Here is a 27,709-nt window from a genome sequence, read left to right on the forward strand (position 1 = left end):
AAGCTAATTCAAACATTGACAATTCAACTTGTGTTCCAAGTATTTGCACACTCTACAAGAAAGCAAAATAATCAAATATTTGTGCAAAGATGGCCAATTCTTGCGAATGCTCGTTTCACAGTCACAGGTTTGCAAGATATATATATGCCTCAGGATCATTCACTAGTCTCACCTTGCAGGGTTGCAAGTCTGAAACATGGTGCTCACTCCTCCCTGCCAAGTCTGGCAAAGTTGAAAAGCTGCTTACATGCAGGGCCTGTCTTAAAAGTATCTGTCCATGCTCTCAGAAAAATAGAAGCGTCACCTGTGTTTTCATCATCCTAATTTCCTTCAAAGCAGCTCCCTCTAAGTTTAGCACACGCTCTTTCCACGTCTCGAAACAGTCCTGGAACCCCTCCTGGGGTAGTGCCGCTAGGGCAGCTGTTGTGTTGCACAGGATGTCTAGGTGGAAAGTGCATTCCTTTCAGGTGCCTTTTGGATTTTGTGAACAGTCAAAAAGTTGTGTGCACTTATGTCCAGAGACTAGGAAGCTTGACAAACCGCTGAAATACTGTGCCATGCCAAAAAAGATGAAATAATTTGAGCTGTATTATTCTGGTGCAGTTGCCAGGTCTTCGAATTCCTTGGGAAAATTTTGCTGGCAGTCACTGCATACTCAAAGTGTTTTTAAAAATGCATTAGTAGTACTTTTGTTGCTATCCCCAGCTGAGCAACTTCTCTGACTAAACACACGATCCCTCCCTCTCATGGTTCACACATCATAAAAGAATTGCATTATCATGGCTTGTTGAAAGACTCCCATAGTGTGGCTCACTCTCCACAGATGTTAAGCCTTTCTTGAAGCTGGTTATACCCCATTTTAATCAGCTTCGTGACCATACCACCATCTACAAATGCTGTTCAGATCTCCTGAATTGCTTCTGCTTGGTTATCACTAAACTTCGCACATAAACTTGTACATTCTCTATGTTAAATTTGCTCCATCATTTTCGCTCACTCAAAACCAAACCAACACGAGACAAGAGCACTCAACGCAACTGCTCCAACACAGCAGCACACCAAACTAGGGGACCGCCTGCCTGAAGGCTGAAGACACCACGGACCCCGCTCCTACCTATCAAAGTGTGGCCTACCTGAGCCCCACAGTTGTCTCTAAAATAAACAAGGCCAGATACCTTCAACAGGCCATGTATGCAGGTCAGCTAATAAGCAATTCCTATAGCAGCAGCTATACTTAAGTTATCTAACAGCATATTATGGAACAAAATAGGAGGAATAATGCCCATGTTATGTTTACTAGAAGCAAACAAGGTCACAAATTTTTCAGTTGTTGGTATATGGCCAGTGCCTCTACAATGCACCTGTTTTTTCCTGCAGCTTGTGCAAACTTTCACAGATAATCTTCTTAGGTCACCAACCAAAATAATTCGACTGTGCTCTCTGCCGTTCACTCACTGTGCTGCTGCACTGTGTCACAAGCATTCAGACAAATCTAGCTACCACCGAGGGGTGCAACGTTGCTCAGTGGGAGGTCCAGGTCCATGGTTCGGTGTGACTTGGGTCGCACCAGTAGGGTAATCCTGGCCGGTCCTCCATCATCACTGTCCTCAACTACAAGGTGAACAGCACAACCAGAGTCAAGCAATTGTTTTTCATGAGCCTCTGCGAGCCTGTTCACAACCTGCCTTTCTACCTCATGTTTGACTGATCGCGCACCGTAGTGGACATTGTATCCATCTGCCAGAAGCTCCACAACCCGCCGCTCCCAGGTGAGTTCGATGCCGTGCTTGTCTTTTGCTCGCCGGGTCCAGCCCTCAAGCTCCCTTGTCACCAGCACCGTCAGCTCCTTGCGTGAGAACGGTAGAAAGTAGACAATCTCATTGATCCGACCAAGGAATTCGTCGCGACGGAAGTGGCGTTTCAAGATAGGTCGCACCACCCGTTCTTTGAAATCACTGCGGATGCTGACTTCCTCCGCAACGCTAGTAGGCTGCAGGCTCTGCCGCTGCAGGGCAAGCAATTCGGCATCTCTCCGGAGGTCGGTGGCATGCTGAGCGATCTCTTCACTGGCCAAGTTGGAAGTCATGACAAAGATGGCATCTTTGCAAACAACGGTCTTGCCCTTGCCATCCGTGAGTCGGCCTTCATCAAACAGCTGCAGCAATACAGTCAACACATCAGGGTGTGCCTTGTCCACCTGAGCAGGAAAAAGCAATACTGAGTTCAGCACAAAAGACCAGTGCCACAGTAAAAATCTGAGCCACAAAAGACAAAAACGGCCAAACTAAATAAGAGCAAATTGGCTTTGGCGTGTTACCTGTTGAATGTACATAGTATTATTATTCTGCATTTTTTAAGGACATGCTCCTGAATCATTCAAATGACAAGTGCACATTTTGCATGCTCAAATTAGATTTCACCAAATTGCTATGCAGAAGTCAATGCACACTACACAGCAAAGCACTGCACCTCATCAAGCAGCACCACTGCATTGGGACACTCGCGCAGCCGCTGCGTCAGCTGGCCCCCATCATCGTGGCCGACATAGCCCGGTGGTGAGCCAATGAGCTTGGCCACTTCGTGCTTCTCCTGATACTCAGACATGTCCAACCGGATAAAGCCCTTTCCTCCGGATGATGATGAGCGGCCCGTGCTGCCCCCATGAAGGTACTCTGCTATCTGCTTAGCCAGCTCTGTCTTGCCAATGCCTGATGACCCAAGGAAGAGGAAGACAAGTGGGTGCTCGTCATCAAACCAGCCCAGCTCCTTGCGCCGGATTGTGGCTGCAACCAGGGCGATGGCACCTTCTTGGCCCACGATTACCTGCATGCAAGAATATGTGAAAGTAGTGTGTCAGTTGAGTGTATTTGTACACGTGAAGTTGCATTGATGTTCAAAGCTAACAGTCATATTGAAAAGAAACTAAGCATAATGCAATGAGCGATGTAATGTGATCGGAGTAACACTGGAAAATGGGAAGAGAAAAGTTTTGCAGACCAGGTAATATAAAAAACACGTAATCACTGGTTCCCGAGAGCAATAGAATGAATACCAACTGCCAAAGGAAGGAAAATGCAGTTGAAGGCTGCTGAGAATGCACTGATGAGGTAGGTGGATCTGCATGTACAAGGCCGTTCATTAGGCAGAAGGGTAAATGCAGTGCGCTATAAATAATCTTGCTATGATGGTGGTAGTGCACATCACACTATACGTGTTGAGCCATGCTACAAATGCAATGAAAGCTTTGTTTTCTGCCAATACACTGGGCTTGATAACCAAGTGTCTGAGCTTGAAAGAAAAGTCAGTCCCAAACATGCAATATTCTATAAGTGGACTTGCCTAGACAACTATTGTGCTAGGTGGTGGAACGTGGTACATGAGGTCCCACGGGGCAATCTAAACAAGCTTGACAAATTCTTCTGCACACTTATGAACAGTAATGACAATCAACATAAGGGTTATAAATTTAATCGACAGCTTACCTGAACCCCATTCCAAGAATATCAATTCACACTGCTCTAACCCTTTGTTAAATTTCAGGGTTTTACGTGCCAAAACCAATATCTGATTATGAGGGACACCACAGTGAGGAACTCTGGATTAACTTTGACCACCCTGGGTGCTTTAATATATACCTAAATCTAACTACACAAGTGTTTTTTGTGACTTGCCTCAACTGAAATGTGGCCACTGCAGTCGGGATTCAACCTGCGACCTTGAGCTACAGCAGCGGGTGTCTAAACCCTTATTAGTGAATGCTCTATTGAATGCTACGTAACAATGTAGGAATTGTGATTTCTTCTCTTAACAAAAGGTTCATTTTGACAACAACTATGTGTTCGAATTGAGCATGTGCAAACGTATGCATTCGTGTGCAATAATGGTAAGCAGAAACAAAGGCGGAAAATTTGAGCTGAGAATTGGTAACGGTGAGCTAAGTGTGCAAGAACAGATACCATGAAACAAGTTCTGATGACTATGATGAAAATTATTTTACATATTCAAAGCTGGCTCGAAGAACCCACTGAGTGGGCTTAAACCTGAGTGCACAAATATCTGGGTGCTTAATACTTTGTAGTAAACCTTGTTCAGTAACAAAAATAATACACACTAACAAAGCTTTTGATAAATGATGCTTCTCAAACCAGTCTAGTATATGAGAATAATCATGTTCCCAGTGCTGATGTTTCTGAACATGAACATTCAACTTCAGCAAAAGTGAACTGGCCTATTGCACTCATGCCACAAGGGCTCAAAAGGGAGGCACAAGCCTTCATTCGAGGAGTGGCTACAGGCACTGCTCTCTGTCAGCAGTCTAACACCATTATATTTTTGGCGACAATCCAAGCAGTTGAACCTGTGAAAGCTTATTCAGCATGGGAGTGCTGAGCCCATGCAAAGGCACACTTCCAGTTCCTGCTTACAATTTTCCACATCGGCTCAGTAGGCTAGAGAAATGCCATCTCTGACTAAACGGCAAGCCTGGATAGTGCAGTACAGTTTTATCAATGACAGCGGACCCAGGAAGCTCCAGTCTCTTTAATGTTAGAAACCAAACAGGTCATTTTATTTTTTGCTTGTTTGACTCAATAAACATTTGTGAGACCTGACCTGTTTCACTCGTTGCTCAAGGGGGAAGCGTCGTCGTTCTTCAGCTTCCCTCTGCTTGTTCTTCTTAATGTGCTCATCCGTGTACTCCTTGAGCAACTTGCGCATGACTGGGTTGCGGCTGTAGTCGACTGGCAGGTGGTTCTGGTCATTGGCCAGTGTTGGATCAGCACCTTTCTCCAGTAGGGTCTTCACCAGCTGCGTGTCGTCAGTGAGTACTGCATAGTGCAGTGCTGTGCATCCACGAAATGAAGCTCGGTTGCTGAGCCGGTTGCTGAACTCATCTTCACGAACCACCAGCACCTGCCAGTGGAGGCAAGCCCAGATGTACTATCAACATAAATTCAAGTGTGAACAGGTCTAAACATTACACTATGATGTACACTACATTTATTTTTTGCTAGGATGGGGGACGCTGTGATTGCTAGAGTGTGAAGACGCACCCCCACTTTGTCTCTTCGATGTTTTCTTTTGAACTTGTGTACAAATATTATTTCACGTGGGAAAACACAGAGCAACGACACTGTGAGTGCTTCCTGTGAGTGTGGTGTGCTTTCTCATGGCTCCAACTGACATATTTCTTCAGTTACGAGGACCTTTCCTACGGTGGCCTGCTGACCTAAGCCCAACCACGTCTAGGCCTAGCCCGAGTGCGGCATCAGTGAGGCTGATCCGGTGAACACGAGATGATGCAAACGCCACCACAGCACTATTCGCACTCGAGTGGACCCAGCGCAGAAGCTCCATGCTCACCTAAGCATAGAGATGCTGAAAAGTTGAAGAGTAGCCCCTCCAAAATGCAGATATCACGACGAGCGAATTGAGAGTGTCGAAATACTGAGTGAACGTCGAGCTGCAGCTCAACGTTCACTCATTATTCACTCAGGGGAACGTGGCAATGAAAACTTTTTCTTTTTATTTATGGGAATAAATTGGTTAAATTTAGCATGCGGGTATGGCTTGTTATGCTGATATAATAAATGCAATTAGTATTGTGCTATCTATTATAGTTTTCGTGTTACAACAATTGACAGCCTCTAGTGGTCATCCCCAAGTTAATTAGACATAAGTTCACCAGGATTTTCACATCCACATGTTCACAAAGGCCAATTCTGTGCAATAAAGCTAATGGTTTATTTTTTAAATGCCAAAATGAGCATACAAATATTTTTTCACCTTTCCTATGCATATTTTATCTTACTAATGACTTTTGCAATAAAACCATTATACATTTTTTTTTTATGAGGTGCAGTTAAATATGGACAGCTTTATTGCACTCATTCATGTTTCAGGCTCTAAGTGCAAAAGACGGAATGATTTTGCCTGCATTCATTGTAGAATGGCACTGGGATGACCGAAAGCAACTGCAAAAAAAAAAAATATGAAAGCTGAGAAAAAGGAGCTCAAAGTTTCATTTGTTGTAAGCATTTAAATCTTTATTTTGAGCACCCAAAACCCGCCAGGCATGTAGTCCTTTGCCTATGGGGACACATTTGCTTTACATTTTGATGTAGCTTTTTGCGTTCTTTTAGCAGTTTCGTGCACCTTAGTTGCCTTTTTCGTCATTGTGCATCCATCCATCATGCAGAGGCAGGTGATGGCGCACTCAAAACGTCCACTCTTGTTTTCCGTTGCGCAACCTCTTTATTAGTGGAGTTGGAGCTGAAATCCGCAGTAGAATATGAGACGCGAGAACTTCTGCTCCGCTGATGTCGCTTTGCTGTCACGACCACACACAGACGCAACGTCACCATCGCTCACGGTCACGCCTTCGCCTTCGCCAGCGGTCGCATCTTCACCATATCGCTCACAGTCGCGCCTTCACCGTTGCTCGCGGTCATGCAGGTGTTCTGTAGTTGCGTTGACAGCAAAAAAAAAAAAAAAAAAAAATTTTTGGGGTTTTATGTGCCAAAACCATTTTCTGATTATGAGGCATGCTGTAGTAGAGCACTCCAGAAATTTCGACCACCTGGGGTTCTTTAACGTGCACCTAAAATCTAAGTACACGGGTATTTTCGCATTTCGCCCCGTCGAAATGCAGCCGCCGTGGCTGGGATTCGATACTGCGACCTACTGCTCAGCAGCCCAACACCATAACCAATGAGCAACCATGGCGGGTTCGCGTTGTCAGCAGCATACACAGGTGTGCTTTCCCAGTCACCGACGTGCGCCGGTCGTGCCTCATCAACAAGCTCGGTGGCATCCGCTTCTACGAGTAGTTTTCTCCCCTTTTCTACGCCTTTTCGTGGTCTTCCGTACACGTGGGCCAGCAAATGGCAGGGCCAGCAAATGGCAGGGTTAGCAAATGGCAGGGCGAAGTCAAATTTGTCGACAACACGAAGCAAAGGCAAGTGTTTAGACGTAGTAGTTCTGCGGAAAACCACTAGGTGGAGACAAGTAATTAATGAAGGGAAAATCAGACATCCACCCGTTCGTAGCAATTGCTACAAAGAAAACCCATACGGCTTCCCCGAAAGAAAAGCCTCAGAGTTGAAGAAAAATTCATCGTGGTCCGGGACTCGAACCCGGGACCACCACCTTTTTGGGGGCAGCCGCTCTACCATCTGAGCTAACAGGTGGATGTCTGATTTTTCCTTTATTAATTACTTCTCTCCATCTTGCAGGTTTCCAAAGAACTACTACGTCAAAACACTTTCCTTTGCTTCGTGTTGTCGACAAATTCGACTTCGCCCTGCGATCTTCTAGCCGCCTGGTTAGCTCAGATGGTAGAGCGGCTGCCCAGAAACTGGAACTGGAAAAAAAACTGGTAGAGTGGAAAAAATTTCGAATTGTCACCGGGGATTCTTTTGTAGACTTTGAACAATTCAGTGCTATGATTGCGGAGACGCGGCCGGTGGCCAGAGAAACTATCCCATGCAATGGCACTACAACTCACATGGATATGCACTTTGCAAATCTATGGTGGAAGGTGAACCATTTGACAAAGCAATGTCAGTATAAAGGAAAGCATCACAAAGATCTCATGCACCTTAAAAATCTATACTGACTCATCAAGGAATCCCAACAACATTTAGAAGGAGACATGTGGCACAATACATGCGCAAAGCTTGGCCGGGAACCCGGTCTAAAAAGGTTATACCAGATTCTGAGGAGCCTGCTTGGCAGAAAGGCGCGCCTCCTGTCACAGAACTCTTTTTGCAAGAGAAGCCTACAGTGCTGGAAGACCGCGTCATCCACCCTTTCTTTTCGCATGCTGCCGAAACGCCTCCAGAACCGCTACCTTCTGGCACGATAGACAATGCGAAAGCGGAGCTGGACACGCCCTTTACGCTTGGTGAAGTCATAACCCTTGCACAAGCCAAAACGAAGTCAGCTCCCGGGCACAAAGGATGAAATAATTGAGCAAACTCTCCCACCGTCAAACAGCCATTCTAACTCGGAGGATGCTGATGTGCCGTGTGCTCCGGAGCTTTCTCATGCGGACTCGAGCCTTTGCAGTCCTTGTACTGGCATACAGCAGCAGCACAAAACTGGCAGAAATACAGGCGTGCTTGGTTGCATGTAAGCAGAGGTGCGTGCATCAATGAATCGACCACTTATTCCTTGCAAAGAGGCCTTAAAACGTAAATAAAATGACCTTTCTTAGAGACATTAGTTTTTTTCGACCATTCTATAGTTTGTAATTATTTACATTCCCCGTGGAGTCCGAATTATCAGTTGTTGGCTATATTTAGCTCCAAGGAATCAAAGATATTAGTGGTAGCAGAGCAATTCCAGCATCTTAATGTCCATTAATAACATTCCTGTAATATTTTGCAGATGCTGCCACTAACCATTTTGCCCTTTTGTGTTATTTTGTTCATATTTTATATTTATATGTCAGTTTAGAGTGTCTGTTTTACTTATGACAGTGCACGTTTCATTAAACTCTGGTCTGTGAATTACCTAAATTCCAAACCACTGTTATATATAATGACATAGCTGGGTTAGTTTATTTACCTCCAGGGAATGAAGCTGTTTCTCTCGCGCCATTTGGTAAACGTTGCTGAATTCGTCTCCAGCATCAATGTCGGCACCAGCTTCGAGAAGGGCCAGGACACAGTCACGATGCCCACTGATGGCAGCAACATGCAACGGTGTCCAGCCCAGTGCATGGCGGCAGTTCGGGTCTACACTTTTGTCAGCCAAGAGACGTCGAAGCTCATCTGCATTGCCAAGCTTGGCAGCACGAAACAATTTCTCCTCCTGAGCGCTGCTGCTGGTTTTGTTGGCCATCAAGTAGCCACCAAGGCCTAGAGGCACAGCAGCAAATCCGAGTCCCTTACGCTGCCATGACACTGGCAGACGCTGCTGCAACCAGGCACCCCTGAGAAAGCAAGAGGACACCAAAATTATCAGTACAGTCAAACCTGGGCATAACCAACAAAGATACAATGACAATGATGTAAATCACTAATGCTCATAACAGATATTGGATATAACGAAGGTATTTTCGTGTCCTATACAACTTTGTTATAATGAGGTCTGTCTGTAACAGGGCTGTGTGGGTTTCTTCTGTTTCAGGCACCACTTAATTCTGTAACCTGAGCAGTCAATTTCACCATTATTCTGGTGTACTTAGTATCACAACATCTCACAGCATTGAAAAAGATTAACGACGATGATTCACGAAATTTACTAGCGCGCGAACAGACTGGCGACATAGTATATGGACCAAGAGCTCCAAGTGAGGCAAGGCAAGGTGCACTTCTAGGACGCGGGGCATGTGGTTGACTGCAGTTGCCAGGGAGAGGACCAGATGGCGCAAGTGCGGTGGCAAGAGGGGAAAGAAGACACGGGTGGCATGAAGTGTGGTGTGCGCGGATAGACAGCGTGCTTTAAGAGTCACGGAGTGCGGTAGTAAAGTGAATGTTTGCGACGAACGTGCTGGCCGTTTGTCGTGCGTAACAAACATGAGGGCCAGATATAGCAAAAGAGCGGCAAAATTGAAAAAAGGCTGATGATTTTCTATTTTTCGCTGCATTTCATTGCCCAGAAATTGTGCACGTCATGGCCAAGCTAGGAAAACTGCTTTAGCTACAGAACATGACCAACTGTTTTGCATGTAAAGTACTTAGAAAATACAGGCATTCCAGGCATTTGGCTGATATTGTGACTACCAGAAGCAATCAAAGAAAGGCTCCTACCGTAAAATTCCGAGCAAGCACCCCCCCTTACCCCCCGGCAAGTCGAAATCACTGGCAAAGTAGGAAGGGGGGAGGGGGGCTATCCCGGAACAGCGCCGAAATACAAGATGGCGGCGACATTTTCCCACGAGGAAAAAAAAAGCGCAGTGCACATGGATTTAAAATTTTGTTTGCTTCTAGGAACATGAACTTTATTGAGCGAAAGACTCATGATTGCCATGTCAATCACTTTCAAATCCATAGAAAGATTCCTCCGAGTCATTCGCAAAAAGAAGTTCACAGCATTCTGCTTGAAGCCCACCCCGGCCTTCCAGCGCTATGGCTCCAACATCTGCCAGTCCGCCATGCAGGTCGTCGTCCGAGCCATTGAGTGTGTTAGTAATGCCACATCCCTTGAAGGAGTGTGCCAGTCTCCTCGGGTACAGCAGTCCACACCTCGGCAACAAAATCGAGAGCATACTGGCGCGACGGCTTCTTCAGGTTTCATTTACGCGTCCTCTCTTCTTCGTGCATATATTCTTCCCACAAATGCTGTAGGGTGGACTTGAAAGGCTTGTTCCAGTAGACATCAGCCGGCTGCAGGATACTCGTGCACCCCGCAGGCAGATAGAGAACGTCGGTATCACGCTCCTCGAAAGCATTATTGGCAGTTTGCGTATTATGGATGGGCGCGTGGTCCAGTAAACGCCACACATCATCGATGTTTGGGCCCCAGATTCTTGACAGCCACTCCTGGATCTTTTTCGATGTGATCCAGCCATGTTTTGTGGTGGTGTCACGAACATTTGCTACGAGTGAAAGAAAAAAAAAAGTCAGCGTTTTGATCAAACGAACTTAGCGACATTATGCGATTCCTCACCCCGTTGAAAAAGAAAAAAAAAAAAACATTCTCACCTGGTATGCGGACCCTGGCTGGAATTTTCCCAGTTTGTTCCTTGAAAATAATGAATGCCGGGAGCTTGTGGCTGGAGGCACGTGCGGCTAGGCAAACCATGAAGCCTCGTCGAGCACATCCAGTGTTTGCGATCTATATGGTGCTTTCACCGACCACATTGTTTGTCCTGTTGGCTGGGTTGTCTATTCGGACCATCGTCTGGTTCATACTGCCGTTGTTGTACAACATGTAGTTGATGCGCCGTCACAGGGAGTTTGCGGCAGACCGAAAGGCACTTGCTGCCTCCGAAGACTCTTCGGGCATCTTCTGGCTCTCGTTCGTAAAATGGCGCATTGACACGCTGAACCGCTGCTTTTATCGACTTATGTAACGGCTGGAAGCTACGAAGTTTCCCAACTGCATGTTGTTGGCTATTCTGACAGCCTCCTCAGAGAGAAGCCGGTTACTAACGGCACATCCTGCCGTTCTTTCCCGCTCGAAGAACTCGAAGAGCGCATCGTCGACGCATTCACTGAAAACTGGGGCGCCGTTACTCAGCTTTCTTCAAAGTTTTGCTGCAGTCAAGCTCGAAATGTTGAGACATTTGGTGCATGTTTTTTCAGTTTTCTCGATGCCATTCTAAGACCTCAACTTTCTTCGCTACTGTGTTTGAAATCATCGGCATTGCGAACTTCACAATGCAAAAATAAGACGACAAATGGCACTTGCGAACAAGCATGCGAATGGCTTGAAAGGAAGGATTGGATTGGATTAGCTTCTTGCACTTGATGGGGCAGACCAGTGCTGCTCAGGCGCAGTGCCTCGTAAAGGGACAAGTGGGGGAAGGGGGCACTTTCCTGGAACAGCGTGAAAATATTAAATTGACAGTAAAGTTAGGGGGGGTGCCCTTGCATGGGTGGGGGCGCTTGTTCAGAATTTTACGGTACTATGTGGCCACATACTGGTGTGGCCAGCAAGCATGCACCCAGCCATATCCCTTCCATAGTGTTCTCTGGAGCATGGTTTTTGAGTGAGTGAGTGAGAGTGAGTGTGTGAGTGAGTGTGTGTGTGTGTGTGTGAGTGAGTGAGTGAGTGAGTGAGTGAGTGAGTGAGTGAGTGAGTGAGTGAGTGAGTGAGTGAGTGAGTGAGTGAGTGAGTGAGTGAGTGAGTGAGTGAGTGAGTGAGTGAGTGAGTGAGTGAGTGAGCGAGCGAGTGAGTGAGTGAGCGAGCGAGCGAGTGTCTTATTTACAGTAAGCAACATACAAAACTCACTGCAGGGGCAGGGGCTAAACGCAATCAAGCCTGACAAAGGTCCCTGTCCCTCCGCAGTTCGTGACAGCTCACACGCTTGGAGTTCAACAGAGTAAAAAAAAAGGGGGGGGGGGGGGGTGGACAGCTAGCAACTTGCAAAAATACACATAACAAATCACATAAACAAGAGAAAAATTTACATAACATCTTTAAATAATCATACAGAAGAGGTCACGCACGCCAAAATATATAGCTACACAAAACAAATTCCAAAAAATTGGAAACTTAGAATGCATGAGAATGCAATGAAATTACATTATACATGGAAATACTCAGAATACTAATTCTTGAATCATTTAAGCATTGGTCGAGGCATGAAAATCCACAGGTTAATGTTGATACTGTATACACGTGGTAATTAATAAGTTCTTTGCTTGTTTTTTAAATGCAGCACTACTAGCTTTAAAGTTCAATCTAGCTGCAAAGGTATTCAAAACATGATGTGTCTGGTAAGCAGCACTTAGTTTTCCGTAATTAGTTCTTACTTTAGGTGCTCGTATCCTTTGTTCTCGTAAACAGTAGTATGGTTTTTCGATGCGGCTTTGTTCATATAATTTATTTCGTTGAATTACTTGGAGCAATTTAATATAGTACAACCGATTAACCCTGAGCATAGAATGTCTTATGAACAGTGGAGCAGTTGGCAGGTCTTGTAATTTTCCCTTGTACTTTTTGAAACAGCGCAATATTTTCTTCTGCATAGTCATAAGTTTATGGCGATTTCTTTGCGATGTTGTTCCCCAGAATAATATCCCATAAGTTACCTTAGAATGAAAGAGTGCATAGTACATATTTAGTTTTAACCTTAATGGGATTAAGTGTACTGTTTTGTGAAAACAACCAACTATTCGTGCTAATGCGGTAATCAGGTGATTTACATGTGTATTCCAGTTTAATTCCTCCTGAAACCACATACCAAGAAATTTTTGTTCCCTAATGTGTGTAATACAATTTCCTTCAAATGTGACATGTATATTACTTATAGGCTTGTTTATAGGTTGGAATATCATATAGGTTCTTTTTTTTGGCATTTAAGCGTAGCTTATTTTGCCTTAACCATTCTGAAAGATGCCTTAAATAGTTATTTACACTGACTTCAAGTGGTATTAAATTGTCTGATGAAACGAAAATGTTTGTATCATCAGCGTACATAATAAGTTCAGGGGAATCACGAACTTCTACAATATCATTTATATAAGCAAGGAACAATAGTGGCCCCAATATGGACCCTTGGGAGACTCCTTGGTTTTATCTTTTTAGACATTGTGCTATTAATTTGCATTCATTGATAGCTATCTTCAAGGTAACTTTTGAAGGGTTGAAGTGCGACCCCACGTACTGCATACCTCGACAATTTCAAAATTAATAGTTAAAATTGTATGGAGTCAAATGCTTTTTGAAGATCAAGAATGAGCCCAAGAATGTTTTTTTTTTTCTTTTCCATTAGGTCGATTATCTTATCCTTGATATATAATAGAGCTTGTTCCATTGACTTACTTTTTTGGAAACCATATTGACTCTTTGTTATTATTTGATGTTTATCCAAGAAAGGATGCAAGTCTATTGTAAATTACTCCTTCAAATATTTGTGATATTGTTGGAAGCATAGATATTGGCCGATAATTTGCTAAACTATTGCTATCACCACTTTTATGTACTGAAGTGACTTTTGCCACCTTTAACTGTTTTGGAAATACACCGGCAGTGAGGGTGAGGTTGATAATATAGGCCAATACATCACATATCAATGGTGATATCAATTTCAACTCAACAGAACCTATTTCATCAATCCCTGATACAACATTATTTTTAAGCTTTCTGATTAAGTTTTCTACTTCAAGCAGATGTGTGGGTACCAAAAAAATTGAATAAGCCACGCAGTAGGGGCGCTTTCCGCATTTCCATCAGTTGCAACATAGGAGCCCGCGTTTATAAAGTGTTCGTTCATGACATTGGCCAAACTTTCGCCGCTGAGTGTTTCGCCATGAATTGTGAGGTCCTGTGACCTATCACAGCCTTTATTCCTGTTCGTAAGCCAATTTATGACTTCCCATAATTTCCTCTGATTGTTGTAAATTTTTTTTGGTGAATAAGAACCAATTGCTCAAAACCAAGCGCTCAAAACTGTGTGGAAATATTTTGTAACTGAAAGCTGGCTAAGTAGATTTGTTTCCTGGTAAAAAAGAGCAAACAAGGTGAGCAAACTTCTTTTGCCCTGCCTGCTTCCATCATTATGAGCATGATTCAAATGGATAATAATACAGTAGCGATCAACCCTAATTATATTACAGTATTTTTTTTCGAGAAGAGTGAAAGAGCATTAAAACTATAATTTACATGGCGATGCAGACAAAGCATTGCCACAAATAAATGTTTTCTTCTAATTGGCCTTCCCATCTTGTGTTTCAAAAATCAGAGCTAATGTTAGATTGTTTAAAACTCTGCGTCCATGTTCTTTATTCTTTACACTGCTTGTTCTCAGGTGCCTTTCTGCCCGAGTTGGTTCACGTTTTTAAATTAACACAAATGACGACCATTAGCTATGAGTCAACACCATGTTTTTTTTAATACTTTATTTCTACACTGTGCAGCCCCATTCTGTGCAGAAGTGAGACTCATGTAGAGAAAGAAAATTGAGAAATGATTGCAACGCACATGGCTTAAAATGAACACATACTCAGAACAATACGGATACAAAGTACTTGAAAGTGGATAACCAAATATAGTTAATTGTGCTTAAAAACTGGTTCAGTGGTAAAGAATGCATGTCGGCTCCTAATTTACATGATCAATGGTTACTAGAAAGAAACTACACTTAAATATATTAGTATACATGCAAGGTTAAGCTCTTCGAAAGTCCTTGTCCTAGGAGACATAGCAGGTGTTTAATATCTTGTGTTAGATGACAAGGCCCGATATTAATACAGTGTAGAAACTTTTAACAGCTTAACAGCATGACATGAAGCTTAGCAAGAACAAACTCAAAAATATTCCCCATTTTCCTTGTGGTTTCTTTCTTACCCATCTCCAAAATTAGCACTGCATAAATCCACTATGCAGTCGTGACAGACTTCACGCCTACCTCAGCAGCAGGGTTCCTGCGCTAGTCCTGAGCCAGTGCAGCCTACCAGCTGCTCGCAGCTCGCGGCTGACCGCTCGTAGCACAGGTGTGGCCCACATGGCCATCAGATGTCCTTGTACAGCAGGTCGAATTGAGGCGTGTGGGAACTCTCGATTGGTGACGTCACGATAAGCTTGCCTCGCATGGCACCCCGGTAGACCACTTCCACCAGGTCAATCACATCCTGCTTGGTCTTGAAGCAGCCTACAAACTTGGTGTGGTCGGCACTCCTGAAATTGACAACTCAAAATCACGCTGCTCCATGTTGCAGCTACTGTGCTGGAGCATATTAGGCAGGCAAGCCACAAATTCAATTTACCAAAATCCTGCAGCATGAACTTATGAGGCTGAAACTTGGAGGACAATAATGAGATTTTAAAAGATGCAAAGGCTCATGCAATGAACAACAGAATGGAAAATTATAGGCATAACATATAGACATAAAAATCAGCATCTTTAAGTTGGCATGATGTTCTGCTTCTAGCATATTCCGACTATCAGCAGTCTTGCCTGAGCAGAACGACACTTTAGTGCTTCCATCTTTTCCTTGGTATTCCGAGGAAGCATCCAGGTCCAATGTTTACTAGGGTGCTCCTAACCCATATCAGTGCACCCAGTGTTATTTGAAAAGAAATGGGGCATATTCCATGAGAAATAAACCTGATGCACCAATTGTTACTGTCGACGCAACAAACAGCCTATCCCAACATTGGGATTGCAACACTACTTGGTTTTGTAGAGGCAAAGAAGTGTTCAATTAAATTATGGGGTCTTATGTGCCAAAACCACGGTCTGATTATGAGGCACGCCGTAATGAGGGACCCCGGAAATTTGGACCACCTGGGGTTCCTAACTTGCACCTAAATCTAAGTACACAAGTGTTTTCACATTTTGCTTCCATCAAAATGCGGCCGCCATGGCTGGGATTTAATCCCGCAACCTCTTGCTTAGCAGCCCAACACTATAGCCACTAAGCAATCATGGCAGGTTCAGAGCAGTGTGGACTTAATTCGTGACACTGTCAGAGCCTTCAAGACAGGCGGCAAAGCTTTCTTTGAGAGTTGCAATGATCGTTTCTTGGCATATTACCATAACCATGTATTACAGTTCAGTTAATAGGATTATGCTTTTGAAAGTGGATAGTTGTTGGTAGTGAGGATATTTCACAACCATTCTTTTAAAAATTCAGTTGAGAACAAGACTGCTCCCCAGCGCGACTGTAGAGCCAGCACAGAAAGGTATATAAGCTGATTCGCCTACATTTATTAAAATGCAGCATACACCTTTGCAGGTGTTTTCCATCTCCCCATGAGCATTTCCTCTCTTATGCATTTTCATGTGACCTCTTTGGCTGCTCAGCAAGAAGCACACATACTCACACAAACCTTGGTGTAGAAGACAAAGATGTTTCACTTGAACCAAATGGCAGCAAGGATTAGAGATCAAACATCGCTAGATGATACTGCAGTTGAGATTAAGAAGTGGAGTTTGGCAAGTAATGTACAGTTCAACCTTGTTATAAGGAAATATGGATATTTATTTATTTCTTCATAGTGTCAACTTTCTGCTGAGGGTTCTTACAGGGAGGGTTTAAATACAGGCAGACCATATATATAGGTGCATCAAGCGGCAGCAGAATGACAAAAATACATGTTTAAAAGTTTTTCAAATTCACAAACATCACTGGCATTTGCCACAAAGCTTGGTATCGCGTTCCAGAGTTCAATCATGGCAGGGCAAAAAGAAAAGGGGAACACATCACTGCGAGCAAAGCATGGGCATAAAGCATCTTGATGATTAGCACGACTGCTTCATTTTCCTGGAAGCTGCACATACTCATCTTTGTTGATTTTTAAATGTCTATGTAGTATTCTAAAAAGCACAAGCACTTTGAGATGATTTTTTTGCCTTCGTACTTCTAATGTTTCCAGTTCACAAGACTGCAACATCAGTGTGATGGAATCTAAACAGCGGTACTTTGAGCATATGAAGCACGCGGCACGATGTTGGACTTCTTTTAACCTTGTATTCATTTCTTTCTGATGAGGGCTCCAGATGACAGAGGCATATTCAAGTAAAGCTCTAACATCTATCAGCTTTACATCTCGCGAAGCTTGACCTAGTTTTTGCCTTAATAAACTTAGTCTCTGATTCGCCTTCGAGCACACATTTTCTACGTGCGTATGCCATGCTATGTGCGTATTTTCTATGTGCATATGCCATGTCAGATTATGCGTGACTGTTATGATTATATAATAAAGTAAGTGAAATTCCCAAGGTTGAAATACCCATAGAGATTCATAGTACAGTATATGCAATAATGAATATAATTAAGTAATGAATATAACAAAGTAATTCTGGCTCCCATTTCCACTTCGTTAAAACGACGTTAAGATGGATAGCTGGGAAAATGTGAATGAACATGAATGCGCTCAGATAAACTGTGATAGCGCTCCCTGCATAAAATAATGGCATTTTTTCTTGATTAAACATTGTTGGAAGTGGCGCCTAATGTGTGCATTTCTCTCTTTGTCCATCATCACCTTCGCATCTTTCGCATCAAATTATTAGAACGACGTTTTACTGTAATGCACAGAACCGATAACCGATGCGTCTCAAAGTGTGGAGACACATCCACCTATCAGTGTGCAACACAAATTGCAACCCTCTTTTCATAAGTACATGGAACTCTTGAAATAGGCTCTGCAGTTGTCTGCTCCCTTCACTTGTGCCCTCTGGCATGCAGTAGCAATGCCTCTCATTGGTCATTGTATGTGAAGTCAGATATTCTCTTTCATTATGTCATATTCTGGCTTTTTGAACATTTTCCCATTATTACAACTCACCTTTAACTTGACCAGGTTCATAAGTCTAAAAAGAAAGACCAGAATGCTTAAGCATTTTAAACAATACATAAACTACATAATATGAAACAATTTCGAATATCCTAGTGGCATTATCGAGCCACAGCAACATTTCACTGGCCCCGTAGCGAATTTTCGGCTACTTAAGCTGCTTTATTTATGAATGCATTTTACTTTAGCAAATCTTTAGTTCAGGATTTCAAGGGACCTTATGATAGCGTCTGTTTGAATGATGGTTAATTACGTTATATGTCAATTAAGAACTTCCCTTCGGCGTGGGAACACTCGTTTGAGCAAAGTTAGGTCGAGTGTCATTAACAATGCAAATAGTCATGACGCAATATAGGCTTTCATTGCGCGACTACATTCTATCAGCACTCCAAATACCGGGCGATACCATTTCGCTAGCTTACCTGCTGCTTTCTATTTTGATATGTTGGCCATTGAAGAAGAACACCGTGGCTGGCGTAATGGTGACGTCGAAGTACCTTGTGTAAACTGGCACGGAGTGAGGTTCTACGGCGTACACCTCTGCCATACGAGACAGCAGAGGCGCCGCCTTGTTCAGCTGCACAAATCAGCACATGACACGGCGTCAGTCAACCAGCAATTAAATACTTTCAATGATCGCGGACCATGACAATTCATCAGCTTCACTTACAATGTCATCTATCCGCAGGCAATCAGCTTCTTCCCCAAATCTCAGCACAAGCACTTTGTCCACTGTTCCCTTAATAGCTCGATCGACCTCCCTTTTTGTAATTAGTTTTCTGAGACCAATATTCATCAATGACGGGGGCTGCCGGTTTACAGATCCCTCAAGTGAAGCTAAGCGCTCTTATGCGAGAATTCGACTAGTGGCAGTGATTTTTCGTCGCGCAGGTGAAGCGTGTCTGCTTCTTCTCAGCTGGTATTATCAATTCAGAATGATACTCGAGAACAGTCGCAGCTATTGCGCGTGAAGCAACGTGCACAGTACGTACGAGAGCGGCAGCGGGCGCACCGTAGCAGCTGCGGCTTCAGATGGCTAATGACATTCGTCAAGAAAACTAGTCAAAGCCGTAAATGAGTTACTTATTGATGATGATGCTGATCCCAGAAGGAGAAGAGCTGAAGCGCAGAAGCAAAGGAGGCATTGGCAGAAGCATGGCAGAATCGGGCGAGCGACGGGCAGATGACGATTGTTGCACGCTATAAGAAAATTTTACACCCTTTGGAGTGCCCCTCCTGCCACACAACACGAATCGTCATATCTGCCTTGATGCGTTTCCTTTCTTTAACGCTGCGAACCCGGTACTTTCCGGTAACGAACGCTCTAAGAACAGTTTACACCCTTTGGCTTGCCCCTTCTGCCACACAAAAATAATCGTCATCTGCCTTGATGCGTTTCCTTTCTTTATCGCTGCGAGCCCGGAACTTTCCAGTAACGAACGGCACGCGCGTTTTCAGCATAGAACAGTTTACACCCTTTGGAGTGCCTCTTCTGATAACGCGCGTGCCGTTCGTCACTGGAAAGTTCCGGGCTTGCAGCGATAAAGAAAGGAAACGCATCAAGGCAGATGACGATTATTTTTGTGTGGCAGAAGGGGCAAGCCAAAGGGTGTAAACTGTTCTTAGAGTGAATTAACGGCATGCGCGTATACACTCTTAAAACGGTTGCACCCTTTGGGGTGTATATTTGTCCCACAACAATAATCGTCATCTGCCTTGCTTGCGTTTCCTTTCCTGAAAACTAGGCGCTCGCTACTTTCCTGTCAAGAATGCTGCGTCACACTGATAACGCGCATGCCGTTCGTGACTGGGAAGTACCGGGCTCGCCGCTTTAGAAAAAGGAAACGCGGGCAAGACGGATGACGATTATTGTTATGGGACAAGATATAAGCCCCAAATGGTGTAAATTTTCCTAAGAGTGTAGCATTCCCGTCAGGAAAGTAGCGGGCGCGGCGTTTTCAAGAAAGGAAACGCATCAAGGCAGATGACGATTATCGTTGTGTGGCAGAAGGGGCACTCCAAAGGGTGTAAACTGTTCTTACATTCACTCTTAGAAAAATTTACACCCTTTGGGGCTTATCTTGTCCCACAACAATAATCGTCATCTGTCTTGCCCCCGTTTCCTTTCTTTAACGCTGCGAGCCCGGTACTTCCCAGTCACGAACGGCATGCGCGTTATTAGGGTGACGCAGCATTCTCGACAGGAAAGTAGCGATTACCTAGTTTTCAAGAAAGAAAACGCAAGCAAGGCAGATGACGATTATCGTTGTGGGACAAATATACACTCCAAAGGGTGCAACCGTTTTAAGAGTGTTCTTAGAAACATTTACACCCTTTGGGGCGTATCTTGTCCCACAACAATAATCGTCATCTGTCTTGCCCGCGTTTCCTTTCTTTAACGCTGCGAGCAAGGTACTTCCCAGTCACGAACGGCATGCGCGTTATCAGTGTGACGCAGCATTCTCGACAGGAAAGTAGCGAGCGCCGAGTTTTTAAGAAAGGAAACGCCAGCAAGGCAGATGCAGCCTAGCTGCCTCAGCCTAGCTGCATGAGGCAGGCTAGCCGGCGTGGCCGTAGAGTAATTGCGCTTTCTTTTCTGTGCAACAGTAGAACTTATTTTAGGTTGCTCCTCATGTAGGACGCATAGTGAGGAAAAACACTGGGCACTGCATCTTGCTTGAGCATACGCCTCTTTGTGTCCTGGCGAAAGTCGATTTCCAAAAAATGAAGGCTGCATACGGTCGAATAATTTCAATTCGAACTCGGCTCCCAGTTCTTGCGATACTATAGTAACTTGCAGCCAGCGTTCCATAGCTTTTTGTCTGCTGGTATGTCGTGAAATGACGCTCCAGGGTCTTTCTTTCGCTGGCTCCACGTACAAAACGGTACACAACAGCAGCGCATACTGACGTGTAAAACATCACAGGAACATTACTGTTGCAGCAAATTGACGGACCTTCGTCTACCGCTGCCAGAAACATACGGGTTAAAAGTGTCTTGTGCAAGTTGGCGGAGGCGGGTATTGTGGCCCCGGTAGGACTAATAATGACAATTTATTTCGACGTTATCTTTAATTGTGTGCAGAGACCACTTCCTTTATTGTCATTGCATGCGAAAACACTCAATAACTTGACGACGCAAGCGCGGCGCGAAATGTCCCCAAACCGCCGGCGCGCGGGAGGGGAGAACGTCTTATGGAAGCGGGTAATATCTGTGATATCACTTTGTATATCACTCTAAGAACAGTTTACACCCTTTGGCTTGCCCCTTCTACCACACAAAAATAATCGTCATCTGCCTTGATGCGTTTCCTTTCTTTATCGCTGCAAGCCCGGAACTTTCCAGTGACGAACGGCACGCGCGTTACACTCTAAGAACAGTTTACACCCTTTGGCTTGCCCCTTCTGCCGCACAAAAATAATCGTCATCTGCCTTGATGCGTTTCCTTTCTTTATCGCTGCGAGCCCTGAACTTTCCAGTAACGAAAGGCACGCGCGTTATCAGCATAGAACAGTTTACACCCTTTGGAGTGCCCCTTCTGATAACGCGCGTGCCTTTCGTTACTGGAAAGTTCAGGGCTCGCAGCGATAAAGAAAGGAAACGCATCAAGGCAGATGACGATTGTTTTTGTGTGGCAGAAGGGACACTCCAAAGGGTGTAAAGTGTTCTATGCTGATAACGCGCGTGCCGTTCGTTACTGGAAAGTTCCGGGCTCGCAGCGATAAAGAAAGGAAACGCATCAAGGCAGATGACGATTATTTTTGTGTGGCAGAAGGGGCCAGCCAAAGGGTGTAAACTGTTCTGAGAGTGTAGGGGTTCTGTGGTAATATGGTGAAGCCGCCAAGCGGCATCTCGGGGCAAAATCGACAGAGTAGCCTAGGCCACGGCGGAAGCCGCGGCGCTCACGCGGCAGGCACAGAAAAAAAAAATATAATAAAGGAGGCATTGGTTCAACTATAAGATTTAATTAGCATTATTTGATCTTTCTTAACCCTAAAAATTTCATAATTAGGTCTATAAAGTGTCTAGAAAGAGAAGGAGTGCAGCAGTTAAAGACATGCAGCATCATCTATTTAATGAAGTAACTCCATAGTCGCTCTACGAGTCATAGTCACTACCTCTGCGCCTCATTCATCTAAGCAGCCGTGAAAGCAGTTCGCGCGTGTGGTGTGTTTTTCGCGAAGCTGTTCGCGGGACCATCAAATCCGCTTGTCGTGATTTATGCAAATTCTGTAGGGTGACAGTTCGTGTAAATTCTCCCCTCCGCACTAGGAGGGCCCCTTGCCATGGCGGGAAGACCCATCCCGCTTACGGATGACAAGACGCATCAGGTGAAACCTTACGAAATACACAGGGTGAGCTAAGCCTAAAGACGCAGTAGCCCGGCATGTTTCGTCGCTCAACTTTTAACGCTCGAAGCGGAACGACGTAACCAGCGGTGCAGTGTTGCTGAAGTGTCGGTATTTTTCTTGCCTCTTACATACAACACTCATGAATGGTGATTAGTGAGTGTTGGTGGGCTGTACTAGACATTTTTTCATCACAAGAAGAAAAACATTGTCCGAGCTTGTAGCCGCCGTATTTCGAACTACCGGCTAAATGAAGTCAAGTTTGACAGCATGTTTGCGTCGAGATGGTTACGAGCTGCATATGACGCTGGGTGAGAACCTCAAGCGTGGTCAACTGCGAAGCCAAAATAGAATTGTAGACAATGTTTTTGTCGAGCGACAACTGACTCTTCAGTCTCCCGGTAAAAGCTCTTTGCTTGGGCGATCACACAGCTCCAGCCAGTTAACAGTACAGAGGCTATCCAATAGAAAAACTTGAGTGGTGTGCTAATCCGACATCACCTTAGTGCGCAATTTACGTAAGGCGGCGCGAAACTTGTTAGTGGACACAGCAAAGATTTGGTTGTGTGACTCTTCTCGAAATTTACCGTTAACTCATCGGGCCTCTTCGGTCCATGCGATCTAAATTTGTTCGCGGGGCCCGCTACCTCAAGCGAATTTTAAACGTCTAGGTCAATACGCTGCATCAACTTCGTGCATTTGAGAGCAAGCTTTATACGAATTCTAATCGAAATGCGCGCAGTTCTTTATCTGTCTAAAACCCTTGCATAAATGTTACGATATAACTTCGTGCATTTGAGAGCAAGCTTTATACGAATTCAAATCGAAATGCGCGCAGTTCTTTATCTGTCTAAAACCCTTGCATAAATGTTACGATATGGTAGATTGGCTTGTTTGTACCCTTCGGCTTTAATCTTTCGGCTGGCGTTACTGCAAAAGCACCATTAAATTAGTCTGTGGTTATACACTGCAGCCAAAAATCTGTTTATAATCCTAGCAGAGTTTATATGTATCCAGCGTAGATGTTTCCACCAAGGGTAGAAAACATCAAACTCTGAACTGTTGCATGTTGAGTAAAGTGCATGCACTGCCATTTCTGCAGTGCTCTTGAGCGGCGGTCACGCAAGTTCGCAGTAGTCCAGAGGGACTGACAGCTGGTCAAGTTGGTACTGATTCATATTAACTGAGCAGCAAAACAGCAAGAAAGAATAGACGACAAACTCAACTGGTTTATTTCTGGAAAAATGTGACACCTAAGTACTCCATTATCACATGACCACGCTTGTGGTGGAACTGACCACAGGGAAAACTAAATGGAAAAGAATCGCTATCAACCCTTGAATAGGCCGAAGTTACGCAATAGTTGAAGAACTTCAATGGGCATTGCAAGAAATGCTGCGCAGAAGACAAATTTGTTATCTGATGTTGTGATGGAAGAATGACACACATACATCACCCATGTTTCTGATATGAAGTGCCTCCATAATTTTCCTGTTCTTTATTGATGAATCGAAAGGATGCATGTGTTTCTTAGCTGGGTTAACTGGCTGCCTCTGGCCTTGCTATGTGATCATGAAAACACATCAACCTCATGCGAACAGGATCTGAGTAGCAATGAGTGTAAACAGGGAAAAAACTTCCATTCTTTAGAATGGCTTGAGAAATAATTTAAAGGAGGCTTCTTGGCTCATGGGTTGTAATGCAAACACTGATTGGAAAGGTCCATATGATGTAGTAGACAATGCCTACCAATGTATAAGTGGTGTGCACTGTGTAATCTCAATTGCATTCTTGTTCTTATTGCAGTCAGTGCTACAAACTGTAACTTCAGTAATGCGGCAGCTGCTGACACCATCCTGGCTGAGTGAACACCCGCCCGAGCCTGTCACGGAAGAAAAGCCAGATCTGATAAATGGTAACATACCTTGGATAACACATTTATGCTGTGGGTTGAGGCTGTACACTGTGGTCCTTTGTTGTAGAGAACACATCGATGTAGAGCATGTGCGAATTTTCCTCTCTGACAAGAGTGCAATCGCCCAGCTTTGCAGCAGATGGCTTGATTAGTGGTGCTGGCTCTTTTATTCACTGCTGTCAGTACATTGACATAACTGGCATTTTCAACTAGTGCACCAGCAAAGTGAGGATTGCACATTGAGGTGTTCTCTTTAACAGTGGGCTGCACTGTACATGTATTATTGGTGTATTGCTGTTGGGCATAATACAGGTTGTCTGCATGAAACCTCTCCGATTTCAAAAAGATGGTTGCTCAGTGGCTACAGTGTCGGGCTGCTAAGCATGAGGTCGCGGAATCGAATCCCGACCACGGCGGCCGCATTTCGAAAAGGGCAAATTGTGAAGACACCTGTGTGCTTAGATTGAGGTGCACGTTAAAGAACCCCAGGTGGTCAAAATTTCCGAAGTCCTCCACTACGACATGCCTCAAAATCAGAAAATGGTTTTTGGCATCTAAAACCCCTTAATTAAAAAAAAATTTCAAAAAGAAATAAAAAAATGAAACCATGATACATCTATACCTGCAGTCTGTGGCATCATTTTAATCAACTGAAAAAAAAAAAGAGAAACGCTTTTTGAATTTCTTTACATGATGCCACAAAGTGCAGGTTTCTATCTGTTGTAGTTTTTTTTAGTCGGGGAGGTTTCATGTGGACAGCTGGTATTTTCTGTGCACATCAAGCAGGCATGTTGCTTGCATACGGCCACGTGTTGGAGTGCTTTTTACATTGCACAGTTGAAGGCATTTACATGAAAGGCAGCAGACACAGATCAGTGGATGCCTGTTGCTGCCAAGAGGCATTGTGCTGGATGTCGACATTGTGATAGTGCCTTGTCGTACGTCAATTGACAAAAGCACTGTTAATGCATAATGTGTTGGGGTGGAACGTGTGATAGACATATCCACACAATTTCAATACTAACGTGCGTGGACTGGTGGTACACAGACATGAGTTGTCGTCAACTTCAAGCGACACTAAAAGCAAATATTAAGTCAAGCTAAAGTGATAGATGAATGCTTCAGAATCTCTAAGGCATCAATATTATGAACAGGGCCTTAATAATAGGTAAATGCAGGACATGATTAGAGGCTCCCCCGGAACATTTAAGCACTGGCCCGATGACAAGAGCACTCCTCAGTTAAATTTTGTCACTAGTACTCAACCACTCGTTGCAAAAAAAACATCTTTATATTGCATTATAGGACGAGATGCTACTTGTCCAGTTCTATTTCATTTTTAGAAAAAAGAGCCTGTTAAAATTACCCGACAACGATGCAGGTAGTCGAAAGGTTTCATTTTCGCTCGATTCTGCGCTGCCCACGCTTTTGTGTTCCAGTAGTTTCATTATTGCGTTGTGCTGTGCTGGTTTTACTGCCTCGCAAAACTCGCACAAACTGCAGGCGGCAGAGAATTTCAGCTTCCATGTGATGTCGCGGGATGCTTGATCGGTCTGCGCCACTTGACCAAAAAACAGCTGCACCGGTGAATCTGCTGCTCTGTCTTGGCTCGGTGCTGCTGTCTGTCGGGCGCCGTTTTACTCACTGACAGAAGCAAAGAGCGATGATGGCATATGCAACGTCACCACTCCCCTGGTTGGGTAGCGGGAGATTTGGATTTCTTAAATGGTATTCGGACCCTTCAGATGCAATTTCCTCGTAAAGTAGGTCCTTTCATGCCATGAAACAAGCGTTGCGAGGTCTCTGGAATGGTATTTAAACAGTCCACATAGACTTATTATTTGCCTTTAGTGTCTCTTTAACATACAGTGCTATGTATCAGTTACCTAAATCATTGAAACAAGGTATGGAGAGTCTGACATGAGATTTATACCCCAGTCACACGAGCATCCCAAAGGTCCTTTGAAGTTAAGGAACATTGAGCTTTCAAAGGCACATTAGTTCAAGAGATATGTGTTGGTGCTACATAGTCTCCAGGTGGTCTCCGTTGAAGCTTTTAACAGAAACCGCAACGTATGTTTAGCGCTGCCATTGCCACGAAAGTAATAAAAAAATATGGCCCAAATTTGTCATTTTATAATAAGGCCACATTTTTTTCAGCTATATTTATTTCTCCTAATACATAGAAACATCAAAACAAAATGCACGCATAGTAAAAGCATTACTTTACCAAATACAGATGTATTTATTCTAATGATGGCCACCATGTGTGCTGCTTCATACACTGCATGTTGGTGTCGATTATTCGGTGTTGCCCTTGCTTGAGCTGCGTTGTTTCATTCCTTGTGGCTAGGCAGCGGTAGGTACGGGTAAATGCGGTAAAATAAAGAACTACAAAATAAAAGTGACTAGGGAAGAAGACTCGCAGAAAAATGCCGAGGAGATTGGGATGCCTAGCAGCCGCTAACCAAAGAACCAAATCGCACATGGCACCCATGTTGTGTGGATGTTGCTGCTGACGACAGGCCGTGCCAGCGCTGCTGTACTGGCGCGTTCATGATGGAGATTGCGGGTGTCCTGAAAGTGTTTAGTACTTTAGCCATAGTATTGAGTACTTATAAGCTTGTTCTGAATAGGTAAAAGTATAAATTCAACTTCCATATTATTAGAGATTTTTTTTCTGCTGTCGAACACCCTCTAGGCTCGAGAGTATTCCCTTGAGGTTTCAAAGGACGAACACGTACTCCTTCGACTCAAAGCTCCCATCCAGTAGGGCTCTTTTGCAGTGCCTGTGTGACAGTGAGCATTCTGCCTCGAAGTAAAGGAGCTTTGGTTCAAAGGACTTTCAAAGTGCCCGTGTGACTGGGGTATTGGGGCACATTCACACCGGCAACTGACAGTGGTCGCGCAACCAAGTTGGTCGCAAAGCGACCAGTCGCAAATGGTCGCAAACGGTCGCCTTTCTTGAAAAGCGACCATTTTGGGCCAGTCGCTCTCTGCGCGATTTTTCAGTCGCGCGACCGTGGTCGCAAAACTGATAAACCAATCAGCGGTGCACCGGAAGTGATCTTTCGTGTGTCTACATCCGGCCTCCTCCGGCGTCGCGTTCAAATTCCGCATAGATTCTGAGAGTTCTCGCTGAGAACAATAATCTCCGGGATTGCGACTTGCGGGTCGCGCTCAGCCGGGCTTGCCGTTGTGAACATCAGTCGCCATCGGTCGCTTTTTGATTGCGAGTCGCAAATGGTCGCGCGACCTCCTCAAGTCGCCGGTGTGAATGAGCCCTTAATCTCTTGGCACAGCAGAATATGTTCTCAGCATCTGAGATTTATGTAGCCGAAGAAGCAAATTACATCATTACTTCTGCCTGAAGTTTGTATCAACTGTGTCAGCATCACCGGTATTCTGTGGTACTAAGCGACATTGAAGGGACACACAGGTGAAACATGCTATCGTTCTTGTCTGGTTGTCTGGTCAGGACAGGTGCCAATAAAAGTCAGCAATGCAGAGTGCTGCAAATACATGGAAA

At 44.4% G+C, this 27,709-nt stretch overlaps 3 protein-coding genes across 4 annotated transcripts in view; 1 reads left to right on the forward strand and 2 right to left on the reverse strand.

Annotated features, from left to right (window-relative positions):
* Nucleotides 1-1,267: 1,267 nt before the first annotated feature.
* LOC135896464 (mitochondrial disaggregase-like) lies at nucleotides 1,268-15,156 on the reverse strand. The gene is made up of 5 exons (XM_065424861.1): nucleotides 15,023-15,156; nucleotides 8,569-8,935; nucleotides 4,612-4,911; nucleotides 2,470-2,823; nucleotides 1,268-2,197 (listed from the first exon to the last, which is right to left on the reverse strand). The coding sequence occupies exons 1-5, from the start codon at nucleotides 15,124-15,126 to the stop codon at nucleotides 1,493-1,495; spliced, it is 1,830 nt and encodes a 609-aa protein (XP_065280933.1). The 5' UTR covers nucleotides 15,127-15,156; the 3' UTR covers nucleotides 1,268-1,492.
* LOC135896465 (thioredoxin-like protein 4B) lies at nucleotides 15,153-18,902 on the reverse strand. The gene is made up of 4 exons (XM_065424862.1): nucleotides 18,587-18,902; nucleotides 18,339-18,493; nucleotides 17,908-17,932; nucleotides 15,153-15,291 (listed from the first exon to the last, which is right to left on the reverse strand). Exons 1-4 carry the CDS (start codon nucleotides 18,710-18,712, stop codon nucleotides 15,235-15,237), a joined length of 363 nt encoding a protein of 120 aa, XP_065280934.1. The 5' UTR covers nucleotides 18,713-18,902; the 3' UTR covers nucleotides 15,153-15,234.
* A 3,110-nt stretch (nucleotides 18,903-22,012) lies between these two features.
* Nucleotides 22,013-27,709, forward strand: part of LOC135896443 (nuclear pore complex protein Nup153-like) — a 139,550-nt gene continuing 133,853 nt past the window's right edge. The window contains exons 1-2 of one of the 2 annotated variants that reach the window (XM_065424816.2): nucleotides 22,013-22,271; nucleotides 24,072-24,180. In XM_065424816.2, coding sequence (XP_065280888.1) covers nucleotides 22,203-22,271; nucleotides 24,072-24,180 — 178 coding nt within the window. In that variant the 5' untranslated portion in view covers nucleotides 22,013-22,202. The remainder of the gene's footprint in view (nucleotides 22,272-24,071; nucleotides 24,181-27,709) is intronic. The other variant, XM_065424817.1, reaches the window with a different exon arrangement.

This window comes from Dermacentor albipictus, chromosome 6 (assembly GCF_038994185.2).
Source record: "Dermacentor albipictus isolate Rhodes 1998 colony chromosome 6, USDA_Dalb.pri_finalv2, whole genome shotgun sequence".
NCBI lineage: Eukaryota > Metazoa > Arthropoda > Arachnida > Ixodida > Ixodidae > Dermacentor > Dermacentor albipictus.